Below are 18743 nucleotides of genomic sequence, written 5' to 3' on the forward strand. Positions count from 1 at the left end.
CCTAAATGTCTACACTGAGAAGGGTAGTTCCTACCTGGGTGCCCTCAGAGCTCCTGACCCCCATGCTGCAGCAGCACTGAGCGATGCCGTAGTCTGTGATCTTAGCGATGGTCTCTGAGTCAGTTTTCAGGTTGAATAGCGCACGTTGTGAGGCTTCAGGTCCCGGTAGATGATCATGGACGAGTGGAGATACCTGGCAATATGGAAGGGAGTAAAGGTTGAGGGTGAATAGGGGGGGGGGGGGCAGCAGCACACAGAGACAGTGATGTACAATGCGTCTAAATTGAGAGTTCCCAATATAGATCATGAATTCAAATTTGTTTGTTTGGGTTTACTATAGACATACTTGGAAATAATTGAATATCATTGAACACTGTGTCTGACGCGTGTGCACGTTCTTGTGGGCATACACCTGTATGTAATGTGTGTATATACATGTATGCATGTGTCTATTGAGCGATAAACCTACCTGAGCCCGTCGGCCACCTGCAGAGCAATCCTGTGCTGGAGCTTGCGGTTGAGGCTGCTGTTCTCGTGTTCGAACAGAGAGTCCAGGGACCCTCTGGGGGCTAACTCCATCACCAGGAGATGAGGGGCCGCCCCGGCTGCCAGCAGCCCCACCAGGCTGGGGTGGTGGAGACGACCCAACACCACCAACTCCTGGAAAGAGACGGAAGGAAAAGAGAAACCAACTTACAGTACTGCTTGTCTAGCCTGAAGACAGTGTCACGTATGCACACGCACACACACCTGGCATCTCACATTAAATTATTCCGCTGCTCTGTCGTTAGTTACATACTTTAGTCTGAGACTGCCATCATTGAAGTGGTTTGTGGTGACGTCAAAATGAGGGGTGTTGTACTAAAAGTAATCAGCGATAGGATTATCTCTAACTGGAGCAAAGAGTCTGGATAGCCAGCAACTGCTTATCGGGTCCATTTCCAATCAGTCAATTCAGGAAGTAAGTTGAAATTCCTATTTCCCAAATTGACTCCAACCTCATAGCTGATGTACCTTCTCCAAGACCATATACAGTGCATTCGGAAAGTATTCAGACCCCTTGACTTTTTCCACATTTTGTTACGTTACAGCCTTATTCTAAAATAGATTGAATATTTTTTTCCCCTTATCTGCACACAATACTGTGTATAGTATAGTAATAATATTCAGACCCTTTACTATATACCTTGTTGAAGCACCTTTGGCAGCGATTACAGCCTTGAGTCTTCTTGGGTATGACGCTACAAGCTTGGCACACTTGTATTTGGGGAGTTTCTCCCATTCTTCTCTGCAGATCCTCTCAAGCTCTGTCAGGTTGGAAGGGGAGCGTCGCTAAACAACTATTTTCAGATCTCTCAAGAGAAGTTTGATCGGGTTCAAGTCCGGGCTCTGGTTGGCCCACTCAAGGACATTCAGAGACTTGTCCCAAAGCCACTCCTTTGTTGTCTTGGCTGTGTGCTTAGGGTGGTTGTCCTGTTTGAAGGTGAACCTTCGCCCCAGTCTGAGGTCCTGAGTGCTCTGGAGCGTCCCCACAGCATGATGCTGCCACCACGTTTCACCATAGGGATGGTGCCAGGTTTCCTCCAGATGTGACGCTTGGCATTCAGGCCAAACAGTTCTATCTTGCTTTCATCAGACCAGAGAATCTTGTTTCTCATGGTCTGAGTCCTTTAGGTGCCTTTTAGCAAACTCCAAGTGGGCTGTCATGTGCCTTTTACTGAGTAGTGGCTTCCATCTGGCCATTCTACCATAAAGGCCTGATTGGTGGAGTGCTGCAGAGACGGTTGTCCTTCTGGAAGGTTCTCCCATCTCCACAAAGGAACTCTAAAGCTTTGTCAAAGTGACCATCGGGTTCTTGGTCACCTCCCTGAACAAGGCCGTTTTCCCCCAATTGCTCAGTTTGGCCAACTCTAGGAAGATTCTTGGTGGTTCCAAACATCTTCCATTTAAGAATGATGGAGGCCACTGTGTTCTTGGGGACCTTCAATGCTGCAGACATTTTTTGGTACCCTTCCCCCCCAGATCTGTGCCTTGACACAATCCTGTTTTGGAGCTATACGTAAGGACAATTCCTTCAACCTCATGGCTTGGTTTATGCTCTGACATGCACTGTCAACTGTGGGACTTTATATAGACAGGTGTGTGCCTTTCCAAATCATGTCCAATCAATTTAATTTACCACAGGTGGACTCCAATCAAGTTGTAGAAACATCTCAAGGATGATCAATGGAAACAGGATGCAGCTGAGCTCAATTTCGAGTCTCATAGGAAAGGGTCATAGCCCCTGTTTTCGCTTTGTCATAATGGGGTATTGTGTGTAGATTGCTGAGGAATATGTTTTATTTAATCAATTTTAGAATAAGGCTGTAATGGAAAAAAATTGGAAAAGGTCAAGGGGTCTGAATACTTTCCAAAGCCTGTCTCCGGGGCCAGCAATGATCACTAAAACTTCCTGGTCCTGGAGCTATTCTCCAGCTATTCCTGCCCGACACTAAAACACCTGACGCAGATTATTAGATTACCTGTCGGAGTAGTCGGTGTATATAGAGATCAGAGGCATGCTTGTTGAAAATCTTCACTGCCACCTCTTCATTTTTGTAGATGCCTCGATAGACAGACCCAAAACCACCATCCCCTACATTCAGAAAATAAACACATTTGTGTCATTGACACTGCAGCTGTTGAAAGAGACTACAGTCCCACTGATCTTTCTGAGCTTTCCAAGAGCTTTGTGATTTGCCTGTAAATGAAAAACACGATACAAATAAAATTATTATTGTAACTGACCCAGCAGGTTCTCCTTGGTAAGGTCCATCTCAAGCTCCTCGCTGTCAAGGATGATTCCAGCAGGCTGGTCACTGAGGATCAGGTCTGGAGCAATCTGAGAGATGGGCACTGTGCAGCGAGGGTCCTCCGGGTTTACCAAAAGACAGTCTACAGGAGGGAGGGAGAGTGGAAAGGAGAGAGATCAGGCATAAGTTAAAGGTCCAGTGGGATCAAAAACGTGATTTTCATGTGTTGAATATATATAGTCATACTATGATGTTGATATAATACTGTGAAACTTAGAACATTTGAATAATGCCCTTTTAGTGCTCCCGAGTGGCGCAGCAGTCTGAGGCACTGCATCTCAGTGCTAGAGGTGTCACTACAGACCCTGGTTCGATTCCAGGCTGTATCACAATCAGGCCGTGATTGGGAGTCCCATTGGGCGGCGCACAATTGGCCCAGCGTCTTCCAGGTTAGGGTTTGGCCGAGGTAGCCCATCATTGTAAATAAGAATTTGTTCTTAACTAACTTGCCTAGTTAAATAAAGGTTAAATAAAAAAAATTGTGTAAGAACTTGTTTGAAAAGATCGCCTGAAATTTCAGCCTGTTTTGGTGGGATGGAATTTTGGCCTGCCTGGTGACATCACCCGACAGTAAATTAGTTAATAGTTAGTTAATAGACCAATAAGAAAGAGAGTTCCAAACCTCTCTGCCAATAACAGCTAGTTTTCTGCTTTTCATCCCCACTCAGACCACTCCCAGACAGTCCTAGCAAAATTATTGCTTGAGAAATCGTTCTTTGCTAAGAAGCTATGTTTGTTAATTTTTTACCATTTTAATTGCAAACAATCACAGTAAGGTGATTTGATATTGAGATAAAAATGGCTACATTAGACTTTTAAAAGGTATTGTTACATTAAAGTAGCTCTTCGTGTATCGCTCCCATGAATTTAAGAACATCCACAATTGCTTGTAGTGTTACCAAATTGTTGTGATTTCTTTCAATTATGATATTACAGAAACATGACTAATACAGGTATCGATTGTGTCAAATCCAAGCGTTAAAAGACATACCTTTATCTATGTGAGTGAACAGGTCCTCCAGCAGTATCTTGCTCCACTCCTGTCCATCCTTGAAGCTGTACAGAGCCCATTTCTTCAGCAGGGTTTCTCCGTTGCCATGGATATCAGTGGTGAGGAGACCAGGGAACCACTCCTCCAAGAGAGAGTCAACATGGTCCACTACCTGACCCAGTAACACACGACCTGAGGAGTAACACAACCATCATCATCACCACCACCACCACTACGTCACCCAGTAACACACAACCTCTGTACTGAGCAAAAGAGCTGCCGCTTTCAAGGAACAGGACGCCAATCCGGACGCTTATAAGAAATCCTGCTACGACCTCCGACAAGCCATCAAACAGGCAAAGCGTCAACGCAGCAGTAAGATCGAATCCTACTATGCCGGCTCTGATGCTCGAAGGACGTGGCAGCGCTTACAAACTATTACTCATCACAATGGGAAACCCAGCCGCGAGCTGCCCAGTGACGTGAGCCTACCAGATGAACTAAAAGGCCTTCTTTGCTCGGTTCGATGCAAGCAACACTGAACCATGCATGAGAGCACCCGCTGTTCCAGACGACTGTGTGAGCTCACTCTCCATAGCCGATGTAAGACCTTTAAATAGGTTAACATTCACAAGGCTGGGGGACAGAATACCAGGACGTGTACTCAGAGCATGTGCTGACCAGGTGGCAGGTGTCTTCACTGACATTTTCAACCCATCCCTGAACCGATCTATAATACAAACTTGTTTCAAGCAGACCACCATAGTCTTTGTGCCCAAGAACGCCAAGGCAAGCTGCCTAAATGGCTATCGCCCCGTGGCACTCATATCTATAGCCATGAAATGCTTTGAAAGGCTGGTCATGGCTCACAACACCATCATTCCAGACACCCTGGACCCACTCCAATTCGCATACTGCCCTAACAGATTCATAGATGACACAATCTCTATTGCACTCTACACTGTCCTCACCCACCTGGACAAAAGGAATACCTATGTAAGAATGCTGTTCATTTACTACAGCTCAGCACTCAACACCATTGTCCCCTCCAAGCTCTTCACCAAGCTCCCAGACCCTGGGACTGAACATCTCCCGCTGCAACTGAATCCTGGACTTCCTGACAGACCTCGCCCAGGCGGTGAGGGAAGGCAACAACACATCCGCCATGTTGATCATCAACACGGGGGTCCCTCAAAGGTGTGTGCTTAGTCCCCTCCTGTATTCCCTGTTCAACCCCGACTGCGTGGCCGCTCACGACTCAAACACCATCATCAAGTTTGCTGAGGACACAACGACGATGAGGCAGCCTATAGGGAGGAGGTCAGAGACCTGGCAGTGTGTTGGCAGGACAACAACCTCTCCCTCAACATCAGCAAGACAAAAGAGCTGATCGTGGACTACATGAAACGGAGCGGCGAGCACACCCCCATCCACATCGATGGGGTTGTAGTGTAGCGCGTCAAGAGCTTCAAGTTCCTCTGTGTCCACATCACTAAGGAATTAATATGGTCCACACACACCCACCCACACAGTTGTCAAGAGGGCACGACAGCGCCTCTTCCCCCTCAGGAGGCTGAAAAGATTTGGAATGGGCCCTCAGATCCTCAAAAAGTTATACAATTGCTCAATTAATAGCATCTTGTCTGGCTGCATCACCGCTTGATACAGCAACTGCAAGGCAACCGACCGCAAGGCACTACAGAGGGTAGTGACCTCTTTACCAGGCAGTGTCAGCGGAAGGCCCCCCAAAAATTCTAATACTCCAGCCACCCAAGCCATAGAATGTTCTCTCTGCAAACGCATGGCAAGCGGTACCAGTGCATCTTGAACCAACAGGACCCTGAACAGCTTCTACTCCCAAGCCATCAGACTGCTAAACAAAACTGCTAAAAGCAAATCAAATGGGTACTCGGACTACCTGCATTGACCCTTGCACGGACTCTAAACACACACACACACACACACACACACACACACACACACACACACACACACACACACACACACAACACACACACCACACACACACACACACACACACACACACACACACACACACACACACACACACACACACACACACACACACACACACACACACACACACCACACACACGCTGCTGCTACTTTATATTATCTATCCAGTTGCCTAGTCACTTCACCCCTACCTATATGTACATAGCTACCTCATATACCACATACCCCTGCACATCGACTCAGTACTGGTACTCCCTGTATATAGCCATGCTATTTTTCTACTCGTTAGTGTATTCACTGTGTACTTATTCCTGTGTCACTATTTCAATCTATTTTAACTCTGCATTGTTGGAAAAGGATCCATAAGTAAGCATTTCACTGTTAGTCTACACCTGTTGTTTACGGAGCATGATACAAACACAATTTGAATTGATAAATGCAACTTCGTAAGATAAAATGTTCCATATCTTATCATATCTATCGTATCGTAATCATATTATTTAATTTGACAACCATCATCATCATCACCACCTCCAACTGATGATCTATTTCACTCTTTATTGCAATATATTATATTATACGCAGTTTATCAAACCGGGGGTTCTTAATCGTTTTTCAGCTCACAACCCAAATGATTAAATAAAAGTATTTTTATTTTCCTTAAACTAGTGTTGACAGCTTTTACATTTCAGTATGGATACCTTATTCTCTAGGCTGTGGTGCAGTTCCAGTACCTTTGCGTGAGCAGGGCACAGTGATCTTGACGAAGCTGGCAGGGTTGTCCTCTACGTTTGCAGCCTCAACCAGACAGTAGGCCTCAGGAGACCAGCTCAGGTAGATGCCTCTCCTCCAGTAGATACGGTTGGGACGCAGCTCTCTCTCTGGACCAACACAAACAACTGGGGCTACTCAGAGCCATAACACTGAGTGTACAAAAAAGTTATTTCCATGACATAAACTGACCAGGTGAATCCAGGTGAAAGCCATGATCCCTTAATGTCACCTGTTAAATCCACTTCAATCATGTTAGGGGAGGAGACATGGATTGTGTTATGTGTGCCCTTCAGAGGGTGAATGGCCAAGACACAAGATGGAAGTGTTTTTCACACCCAACAGTTTCCTGTGTGTATCAAGAATGGTCCACCACCCAAAGGACATGCAGCAAACTTGGCATAACTGTGGGAAGCATGGAGTCAACATGGGCCAGCATCCCTGTGGAAGGCTTTCGACAACTTGTAGAGTCCAAGCCCAGACGAATTGAGGCAAAAGGGGTGCAACTCAATATTAGGAAGCTGTTCCTAATGTTTTGTACACTCAGTGTATATAGTACTGATAGATCGGTTTCCAGTAGCTTTGCTGCATGTTCTAAAAATACTATACAGGAGATTCTGGACGTGGCTAAATTTACAGCTAATGAACATTGGATGAAACGACAACAACCTAAGTAATTATCCCTTTAACGTCAGCATTAGTACCTCTGCCACAGAGCATGTAGGAGGAGACCTCAAGTAGGCGGTTATCTGTCTCGACCAGTAGCCCATGGGGAAGTAGGGCATCTCATAGAGACGAACAATGACCTCAGAATTTTCACAGTGGGGCATCTCAATTACTGGCCGATGTTTGGAGAGACTGTGAGGGAAGGACAAGACAATCAGCTGTTTTAGGCTTGGCAAAGAAATTTTGAGCCTATATGGCCAACAGTTTCCATTCAGTAGATACAGAATTCAGGAAACTGGTAGGCCATTTTGGCTCAACAATACTAGAATCAACAAAATGGTATGCCTCTTACCTGCTCGGCACTAGGAGCTGGTCCTCTCCGAAAGGTAGGGCGATCTGGAACTTCTCCAGCAGTTTAAAGTACTGGGTCAGGTGGCGCTTGGGGAAACATTACTCTCAAATAGGAACCGCTCCACCATAGAGCGCTGGACTACGCCTTTGGGATTCTCCCAGAACCCAGAGCTTTTCAGAGACAGTTTCTACACAGAGAAAGAGAGAGAGGAGGAAGTGATTGAATGAGGTCATTGTGTGTGTGTGTGTGTTGTGTGTGTGTGTGTGTGTGTGTGTGTGTGTGTGTGTGTGTGTGTGTGTGTGTCACAGGCGACTGGTGGCACCTTAATTGGGGAGGACCTGCTCATTGTAATGGTTGGAACAGAATAAACGGAATCACACACATCAAACATGGGGTTTCCATGTGGATGATAACCTTCCATTCACTTCATTCCAGCCATTATTGTGTTCCACCTCCCCTCATCAGCCTCCTGTTGTGTGTGTGTGTGTGTGTGTGTGTGTGTGTGTGTGTGTTGTGGTGTGTGTGTGTGTGTGTGTGTGTGTGGTGGTGTGTGTGTGTGTGTTGTGTGTGTGTGTGTACCTGTGAGATGATGTTGCAAAGCCACTGTGGGTCGATAAAGTAGAGTTCTCTGAGTTGGAGGGCCGGGTCGTCAAAGTGCAGAAGGACTCCTATAAACAGACATTGCCACTTAAGTACATCAAACAAATAATACCTGGCTGTGCTATAACAGAAGACATATATATTGTGGCAGACGGCAGGGAGAGGTGAGGGGAGTGGTTATTGAAGGGAGATATCTTGCAGTCCACTGGCTCCACCCCCGAGCCTTATATGGACTTCCTGCCCCAACAAGGAAGCCTGGGGTCATAAGCCAGGTAGTACTTGGGGATAAAAGAAGAAGCGGCCTGCCAAAGGTGCAGAGAATGGAGGGAAGCGTGTGTTATGAAGAGTGTGAGAAGAACCGTGATGATCACGCCTATCGAGAAAGTGGTCATAGATTATTTTCTATACTCTCTCCCGTTCAAAGCTAAAACGTTAGCAAGCCAAGCTAACCCACAGCGCGCAGATCAGCTGGTGGAAGGACAACAGGGGTTTTGGAGGTCCTGCGCAGGGGACAACCACGGAAGGCGGAACCCTCTACTCGCCCGAAGGAGCAAAAAAGGGCAGAGGACCATGCCGGGACCCCGGCCAAGGATGGGAGGACACCAACAGCCAGCTCCCCGAGACGACGCCCCTTCCTGAACCTGGACAGCAAGAAATGCTACTAGTGTGGCGAGCCGGGACACATTGCCTGGAACTGTCCAACACGCGATGTCCCGATGCCTTTGGCCTCAGCCAGTGAGGTAGCCACCGGGCGGCCCTGTGGCTTGCTGATGGCATGCTGGGCTAAGAGCCAACGGAAAGGACACCACGGCACTTGTGGACTCTGGGAGTATGGTGGCCCTGATCCGACCTGACGTCACCCAATGCCCGAACCGTGCTGACACCGTGGTATCACGTGCATACACGGTGAGACCAAGGATACCCTACCACAACTCCTCCAAGGACTACCCTACCACACTCCTCCACTACAGACCACTAAGGGACAACACACAGGGCTAGTGGGAGTTGTCCCGAATCTGCCTTGTCCGGTCCTTATCGGGAGGGATTCCCTGATGTTCGGCCAACTGTGGACCAGTATGTCCGGAGATGTGGGGAACCGAGGGAACCAGAAGGGAGGAGGAAGCCGGAGAGGGGAGGGACGCCAGAAGGAGGGATGTCCAGGTGTGGATTCCAGGAAGTGGACCCCCAGGCGTCAACAGAACCCCTCTCGGAGGGTGATTCGGGTGAAGCCAGACTGGAGGGAGAGGTGGCGAGTCTGGAAGACATGTTCCCAATGGACCATAGGTGGCGCCAGAGCCCGCCTCTCTAGCGGGCCGGTTCGGCACGGCCCAACTTGGCCAGCGCTCTCCAGCAGGTGACCATGGTGGACGGAAAGCCCATGGAGGGGGTAAGTCAAATCACCTATCCGCATTTTTCTATGAATAAGAAGTTGCTGTATCAGGTCATGAAGAAGAATGACGAACGTATGGAGTTGTTTGGCGCTCTGCATTTTCACTGGATGTGAAAACGCTAGCGTCCACATATCCCAGAGAGGTTAAACCTTTACAATGAAGATTTGTGAAGTTATTTGGATTTTTACAAATTATTTGAAAGACAGGTCCTGAAAAAGGGCCGTTTTTTTTTTGCTAAGTTTATTTTCCTATGTTTCTCCTACGTTGTGAGGACCATAGCACCAGCACAATAACGACCAGTGATTCCAACACATTAATGAAGAAACCAATTACACACACACACACACACACACACACACACACACACACACACACACACACACACACACACACACACACACACACACCACACCCACACACACACACACACACACCCCTCACTGACCGGCCTCGCTGAGGAAGTGAACAGCGTGGGGTAGCTCAGCCTCCTCCAGCTGTATCTGGCTCTCCTGGATGAGCTGTAGCAGGTATTGGTGTCTGAGCACGGGGAACTCCCCCGGCACCCTGGTCCTCTCCAGCAGCACCCTTCTCTCCAGCTCCAAATAGCTTTCTGGGACCAGCTGCCCCATCACCAGCTGCCCTTGGATCTGTGGAGAGTGGGAGTGAAAGGGGTGTGGAGGGTCACTAAAGGTATAGTGGCTTTGCACACACAGTGCTGTGTATGGAACTTACGTGGACCAGTGAAATAAGTCAAAGGTACTAACAAAGCTGTCAAGGATTGTCCTTTTAGGCAAGCTAGAGCTTGGGATGATGGAATATGTGGAACATCAGTGGAAATTCTGGCTAGTCTAAATGACGTAAACATTAGGGCTAACAACATTAGCTACCTTGAAGCTGGCGACCTCCCTGGCGATGGCCTTGCGGAGTCTGCCGATGGTGTCCGAGTCCTCGCACACCGCCACCATGTGATAGTCCCGGATGGCAGGGAAGCCCTGGTGGTTGAGGAGCTCCTGGCGGATCTTATCCAGGCAAGCCTGCAGCTGGAGGTCATCGCTCACGTCTGTGTGTGTCCCCACCAGGATGACTGGTGACAGGGGGGCCACCGCCTACAAAGACAGATGGACAAACATGGTAAGATATAGCATTATGGTGGAATAGTAAATGAAAGCATTCGAGATTACATTTTTGATTTATTAGGATCCCCATTTGCTGACGCCAATGGCGACAGCTAGTCTTACTGGGGTCGAACATATAACGAAAAAATACGTTACAGACAAAATACTTTACAATTTACATACGTTTAAAAACATTAACATATAGTGTGGGTGTGTGTGCCTCTATCAGTTACACATACATGTCAGTACATACACACAACAAGTAGGTCACATGGGAGAGAGGTGTTGTGCAATGAGGTGTTGCATTGTGTCTTTTGAAACCAGGTTTGCTCTTCACTTGCGCTATATAAGATGGGTGTTACATGCACTCACGGCTCTGTATAATACTGTACGTTTCCTTGAATTTGTTTTGGACCTGGGGACTGTGAAAAGACCCCTGGTGGCATGTCTGGTGGGATAAGTGTGTGTGTCAGTGCTGTGTATAATTTGACTATGCAAATTATTTGGAATTTCTAACACAATGTTTCTTATAAAAACATGAAGTGACGCAGTCAGTCTTTTCTGAACTCTTAGCCGAGAGACTGGTATGCGTAGTATTAATACTAGCCCTGTGATGACAAGACTTGCCGCTCTGTTCTGGGCCAGCTGCAGCTTAACTATGTCTTTCTTTGCACCACTTGACCATATGATTGGACAATAATCAAGATAAGATAAAACTAAAGGCTGCAGGACGTGCTTTGTGGAGTGTGGTGTCAAGAAAGCAGAGCATCTCTTTATTACGGACAGACCTCTCCCTATCTTCACAACCATTGAATCTATATGTTTTTACCATGACTGTTCAGAATCTAAAGGTAACACCCAAGTAATTTAGTCTCTTCAACTTGTTCAACAGCCACACCATTCATTAGGAGATGCAGCTGAGGTCTAGAACTTAGGGAACGATTTGTACCAAATACAATGTTCTTAGTTTTAGAGATGTCCAGGACCAGTTTATTACTGGCCACCCATTCCAAAACAGACTGCAACTGTATGTTAAGGGTTTCAGTGACTTCATTAGCTGTGGTTGCTGATGCGTAAATGGTTGAATCATCAGCAAACATGGACACACAGGCTTTGTTAAATGCCAGTGGCAGGTCATTGGTAAAAATAGAAAAGAGAGGAGGGCCTAGAGAGGTGTCTTGCGGTACACCACACTTGTTTGACAGAGAACTTCCCATTAAAGAAAACCCTCTGAGTGCTATTAGATAGAGAGCTCTGAATCCACGATATGGCAGAGGTTGAAAAGACATACGTTTTCTCAACAACAGGTTATGGTCAATAGTATCAAAGGCTGCACTGAAATCTAACAGTACAGCTCCCAATATCTATTTATTATCCATTTATTTCAACGAATCATCAGTAATTTGTGTCAGTGCATTACATGAGTGCTTATCTCTATAAGCATTCTGAAAGTCTTGTTAATTTGTTTACAGAGTAGTAGCATTGTATTTGGTCAAATACCATTTTTTACAACAGTTTGCTAAGAGTTGGCAGCAAGCTGATAGGTCTGCTGTTAGAACCATTAAATGCTGCTTTACCACTCTTGGGTAGCGGAATGACTGACTTTCCTCTAGGCTCAGATTAAAGATATGACAGATAGGAGTGGCTATAGAGTCAGCTACCATCCTCCGTAGCTTTCCATCTAAGTTGTCAATGCCAGGTTTGTCATTATTGACTGTTAACAATTTTTCCACCACTCCCATACTAACTTTACAAAATTCTAACTTGCAATGCTTTTCTTTCATTATTACATTTTTCTTTATACATGAGTACGATGGCTCACTGTTTGTTGTTGGTTGTTTACTGCTTAAGTTTGCCAATGAAGTAATCATTAAAATAATTGTCAACAAAAGTTTTTGATGAATATGCCCTCTGAGTCGATGAAAGATGGAGTTTAATTAGTCTAATTTCATTTAAAGTACTCAAGTTTTTTGTCTCCATCATTCTTTATTTAATTGATCTTGGCTTCATAACACAGTTTCTTGATCTTTTTGTTGAGTTTAGTCACATAATTTCTCAGTTTGCAGTAAGCCAGATGTGTACCGACTCATTAGCCACTACTTTTGCCCCCTTCTCTTTCAACCATACAGTTTTTCAATTCCTCATCAATCCATGGAGCCTTAACAGTTCTAACAGTCAGTTTCATAACAGGTGCATGTTTATCAATAATTGGAAGAAGCAATTTCATAAATTAATAAATGTGCAGCGTCAGCATGCTCCTTATTAATCACATCAGACCAACAAATATTTTTTAACATCATCCACATAAGAGACGCAGCAAAATATTTTTTATTATCTCTTATATTTTAGGACCAGCTTTGGAACGTTGGCTTCCTGGATATAGCCACTATACTGTGATCGCTGCATGGGTACGGATACAGCTTTAGAACACAGTTCTACAGTACTAGTAAAAATGTGATCAATACATGTGGATGATCTTGTTCCAGTGGTGTTTGTAAACACCCTAGTAGGTTGATTAATAACCTGAACCAGATTACAGGCACTGGTTACATTGAGAAGCTTCCTCTTGAGCAGACAGCTTGATGAAAACCATTCAATATTCAGGTCCCCCAAAAAAGTAGACCTCTCTGTTTACATCACATACACTATCAAGCATTTCACACATTATTTAGATACTGACAGTTAGCACTTGGTGGCCTATAGCAAGAAAAGGCTTTAGATGTGCCAGGTGAACCTGCAACCACAACACTTCAATAACCCTTGACTTAAGGTCTTCTTTAAGCATTACAGCGATATGGCTCGGGAATATATACAGCAACACCTCCCCCATAAGCATTCCTGTCTCTTCTATAGATGTTACATCCTTGTTCTGTATCTCAGAAAACACTAATATATGAATACGATCTGATGTTAGCAAGTTACCGATTTCAACCTTATTTCTAAGGCTACAAATATTAATATGGGCCTTTCCCAGGTAGCTTATCTGAAATAGACATAATATGAAAAAGAGCAAACAAAGCAAGATAAAATAAATATACATCCAACAGTCCATTAATGAATTGGTGTGTTTGTGTGTGCTGCAGGGTTGAAGCTATGAACCCAAAGGCTTGGCTCTCTCATCCCTTCCAGGCTTTTGGGAGGGAGGGTGGACAATGAGCTTGTCATAGCAGACATAAGCAATGTCCCCACGTGCTCTTGCAGCTTTCATGGCTGGGAAAATTAATTTCCTCTTCTGGCACACAGCTTCAGGATAGTCCTCGTTGAGGAAGATATACATTCATACATACTCTCAAGTTGTTGGCTCTTTGCAGAACAGCTATCAGGTCCTTGAACTAGAGGTCGACCGATTATGATTTTTCAACGCCGATAACGATTATTGGAGGACCAAAAAAAGCCGATACCAATTAATCGGCCGATTAAAAAAATAAATAATTAGTAACAATGACAATTACAACAATACTGAATGAACACTTATTTTAACTTAATATAATACATCAATAAAATCAATTTAGCCTCAAATAAATAATGAAACATGTTCAATTTGGTTTAAATAATGCAAAAACAAAGTGTTGGAGAAAAAAGTAAAAGTGCAATATGTGCCATGTAAAAAAGCTAACGTTTAAGTTCCTTGCTCAGAACATGAGAACATATGAAAGCTGGTGGTTCCTTTTAACATGAGTCTTCAATATTCCCAGGTAAGAAGTTTTTGGTTGTAGTTATTATAGTAATTATAGGACTATTTCTCTCTATACCATTTGTATTTCGTATACCTTTGACTATTGGATGTTCTTATAGGCACTTTAGTATTGCCAGTGTAACAGTATAGCTTCCGTCCCTCTCCTCGCCCCTACCTGGGCTCGAACCAGGAACACATCGACAACAGCCACCCTCAAAGCATCGTTACCCATCGCTCCACAAAAGCCGCAGCCCTTGCAGAGCAAGGGGAACAACTACTCCAAGTCTCAGAGCGAGTGACGTCACCGATTGAAACGCTATTAGCGCGCACCCCGCTAACTAGCTAGCCATTTCACATCGGTTACACCAGCCTAATCTCGGGAGTTGATAGGCTTGAAGTCATAAACAGCTCAATGCTTGAAGCATTGCGAAGAGCTGMTGGCAAAACSCACGAAAGTGCTGTTTGAATGAATGCTTACGAGCCTGCTGCTGCCTACYATCGCTCAGKCAGRCTGCTCTATCAAATATCRAATCATAGACTTRATTATAACATAATAACACACAGAAATAMGAGCCTTTGGTCATTAATATGGTCGAATCCGGAAACTATCATTTTGAAAACAAAACGTTTATTCTTTCAGTGAAATACGGAACCGTTCCGTATTTTATCTGACGGGTGGCATCCCTAAGTCTAAATATTGCTGTTACATTGTACAACATTCAATGTTATGTCATAATTATGTACAATTCTGGCAAATTAATTACGGTCTTTGTTAGGAATAAATGGACTTCACACAGTTCGCAACGAGCCAGGCGGCCCAAACTGCTGCATATACCCTGACTGCTTGCACGGAACGCAAGAGAAGTGACACAATTTCCCTAATTATAAGAAATTCATGTTAGCAGGCAATATTAACTAAAAATATATACTTGTGTATTGATTTTAAAGAAAGGCATTGATGTTTATGGTTAGGTACATTGGTGCAACGACAGTGCTTTTTTTTCGCAAATGCGCTTGTTAAATCATCACCCGTTTGTCGAAGTAGGCTGTGATTCAATGAGAAATTAACAGGCACCGCATCGATTATATGCAACGCAGGACACGCTAGAAAAACTAGTAATATCATCAACCATGTGTAGTTAACTAGTGATTATGTTAAGATTGATTGTTTTTTATAAGTTAAGTTTAATGCTAGCTAGCAACTTACCTTGGCTTCTTGCTGCCCTCACGTAACAGGTAGTCAGCCTGCCACGCAGGTGGTTTGAGCGTTGGACTAGTAACCGGAAGGTTGCAAAAACGAATCCCCGAGCTGACAAGGTAAAAATCTGTCGGTCTTCCACTGAACAAGGCAGTTAACCCACCGTTCCTAGGCCGTCATTGAAAATAAGAATGTGTTCTTAACTGACTTGCCTAGTTAAATAAAGGTGTAAAAAAAATAATAATAATAAAATCGGCCAAATCGGCCCTAATGAATCGTCCATTCCGATTAATCGGTCGACCTCTACCTTGAACCTCCGGAACTTGACCACTATCGGCCTGGGCCTGTCACCTGGGATGGTGGTGGGTTTTCCAGTCCTGTTGGTGCACTCCACCTCATTCTTCCTATAGTCCATCTTCAGTTTCTCTGAGATCATTTCACTCACTTTGTTCTCAGACTCCGTACAGGTCTCGTGGAGATTCTGCAATTCCGTCCACAACCACATTGTTCCGCCTTGACTGTCCCTCTATATAATCAGCTTTTTTCCCATTGTTATTATGCATTCACATACAGAACTGATGTCCTCTCTCAATGCCTTACAGATTGCTGTCATCTTGCCGTTCTCCTGTCTAAACTCATCGAGCTGACCGTGGGAGAAATGCAAACTGTTCTTCAGGTCCTGGACCTCTTGTCCATTCTTTTATTAGTTTATTATTCCACAGCGGTACTGGAGCGCCAAGTCTAGGTCCAAGAGGCTTCTAAACTGCTTATACCCCCAAGCCATAAGACTCCTGAACATCTAATCAAATCTGACCAGGACTGATTGCATCCCCCCCCCCCCCCAACAGACCAGCATTTCACTGTTGGTCTACACCTGTTGTATTCGGCACATCTGATACTTTGATTTGATTTTGTATTTGCACAAAACACTTCAAACTATTTTCTTGTTGTTGTAACAACTGCTTGTAGAACACTTTTTGTTCATTTAAACGATCCTTCATCTGTGATAAGAGACACCACTGTCCTCAACAGTACTCCTACCGGCTTTGGTCTAGGTTACGCTGTTACTCTTAGTTCCAGACAGGGCAGGTCACAGAGAAGATTGAAAACAGACAACCACAAGCCCGGGACAATCCGCAGTCCCAGCCACAATTGCTAACCGCGTCATGGGCTGCATTCAAGCCCTCAAGAAAACCCTGCTGGCATGATACCCCAAAACAGCTCCTCAGACCCGAACTTGGTCAGCAGGATCACTGGACAGATAGTAGCCGTCCCAGAAACTGATGCCAATCACGTTGTGGGATCCAAACGCAAAAGGTAGCTAGCTAGTCACCAAACTTTTAAAAGACTTTCAAAACTTTCAAAAACAACAAAGTTTCCAAAACAACAAACCGAGCTATCACTCCTTCAACAGGAAGTGACGACATGAGACATTCATTATGGAATTGTATTCTTTAAAATACATTGAACATTTGATTGAGCCTATCTGGAATGACAGATGGGCGGGTTTGCTTTGCACTTTAGGGTTTATTCCACTGGTTTGATTGCTCCAGGCAAGTTCAATCGAGAACACAGTATTTGCAAGGTAAAAAATACTACTTCCAGTTGTGTGTACAAAAATGTATGCACTCGCAACAGTGACAAAAAACAACAAAACATTTACAAAGGTATGGGTGTGACTCACCTTGATGTTGAAGAGCCAGGGTTTGAGCGCGTCCACCTGGGCAGCCCCCTTACTGAGGTCGTACACCACCAGGTAGAGGGCCCGGGGGGTAAGGAAGTGGGGGTGAGAACCACTGAACTCCTCCCCACCTGAACAAAGAGCAGAGAGAGGGTCAAGACCACCAGAACAAAACCTTCACGACTCAATGACTTAAAGTCCAAGATCCAGACCTTGAAACCCAAACTTACAGTGCATTCGGAAAGTATTCAGAGCCCTTGACTTTTTCCACATTGTTATGTTACAACCTTATTCAAAAAAAAGTAAAAAAAAGTTTAAAAAAACTGAAAATCAACATTAACTTAAGTATTCAGACCCATTACTCAGTACTTTGTTGAAGCACCTTAGGCAGCGATTACAGCCTCTAGTCTTCTTGGGTAGGACGCTACAAGCTTGGCACACCTGTATTTGGGGAGTTTAACCCATTCTTCTCTGCAGATCCTCTCAAGCTCTGTCAGGTTGGATGTGGAGCGTCGGTTGCACAGCTATTTTCAGATCTCTCCAGAGATGTTCGATCGGGTTCAAGTCCGGGCTCTGGCTGGCCATCTCAAGGACATTCAGAGACTTGTAATGAAGCTACTCCTGCGTTGTCTTGGCTGTGTGCTTAGGGTCATTGTCCTGTTGGAAGGTGAACCTTTGCCCCAGTCCAAGGTCCTGAGCGCTCTGGGGCAGGTTTTCATCAAGGATCTGTGTACTTTGCTCCGTTCATTGTGATGCTGCCACCACCATGTTTCACCATAGGGATGGTGCCAGGTTTCCTCCAGACGTGACGCTTGGCATTCAGGCCAAAGAGTTCAATCTTGGTTTCATCAGACCAGAGAATCTTGTTTCTCATGGTCTGAGAGTCCTTTAAGTGTCTTTTGGCAAACGCTAAGCGGTATGTCATGTGCCTTTTACTGAAGAGTTTCTTCTGTCTGGCCACTCTACCATAAAGGCCTGATTGTTGGAGTAGTGCAGAGATGGTTGTCCTTCTGGAAGGTTCTCCCATCGCCACAGAGGAACTCCGGAGCTCTGTGGCCCTTATCCCTCAAATGCACAGTTTGGCAGGGCGGCCAGCTCTAGGAAGAGTCTCGGTGGTTCCAAACTTCTTCCATTTAAGAATAATGGAGGCCACTGTGTTCTTGGGAACCTTCATGCTGCAGACATTTTTTGGTACCCTTCCCCAGATCTGTGCCTTGACACAATCCTGTCTCGGAGCTCTATGGACAATTCCTTCGACCTCATGGCTTGGTAAATTCAATTGATTGGACATGATTTGGAAAGGCACACACCTGTCTATATAAGGTCCCACAGTTGACAGTGCATGTCAGAGCAAAAACCAAGCCATGAGGTTGAAGGAATTGTCCGTAGAGCTCCGAGACAGGACTGTGTCGACATGGAGACTAGTCCAGATCGAGGCAAAGACGAATAGAGCAAAGTACAGAGAGATCCTTG

At 45.1% G+C, this 18743-nt stretch overlaps 1 protein-coding gene across 1 annotated transcript in view; it reads right to left on the reverse strand.

Moving 5' to 3' along the window:
• Window positions 1–18743, reverse strand: part of LOC111962739 (leucine-rich repeat serine/threonine-protein kinase 2-like) — a 62758-nt gene that overhangs the window by 14401 nt on the left and 29614 nt on the right. The window contains 15 exon segments of the mRNA XM_070443225.1: window positions 39–141; window positions 144–193; window positions 470–660; window positions 2523–2635; window positions 2788–2934; window positions 3844–4035; window positions 6555–6701; window positions 7296–7337; window positions 7340–7449; window positions 7610–7709; window positions 7712–7796; window positions 8189–8277; window positions 10046–10247; window positions 10488–10706; window positions 17274–17401. Coding sequence (XP_070299326.1) covers window positions 39–141; window positions 144–193; window positions 470–660; window positions 2523–2635; window positions 2788–2934; window positions 3844–4035; window positions 6555–6701; window positions 7296–7337; window positions 7340–7449; window positions 7610–7709; window positions 7712–7796; window positions 8189–8277; window positions 10046–10247; window positions 10488–10706; window positions 17274–17401 — 1918 coding nt within the window.

The sequence above is a fragment of the Salvelinus sp. IW2-2015 genome, linkage group LG4q.1:29 (assembly GCF_002910315.2).
Source record: "Salvelinus sp. IW2-2015 linkage group LG4q.1:29, ASM291031v2, whole genome shotgun sequence".
NCBI classification, from domain to species: domain Eukaryota; kingdom Metazoa; phylum Chordata; class Actinopteri; order Salmoniformes; family Salmonidae; genus Salvelinus; species Salvelinus sp. IW2-2015.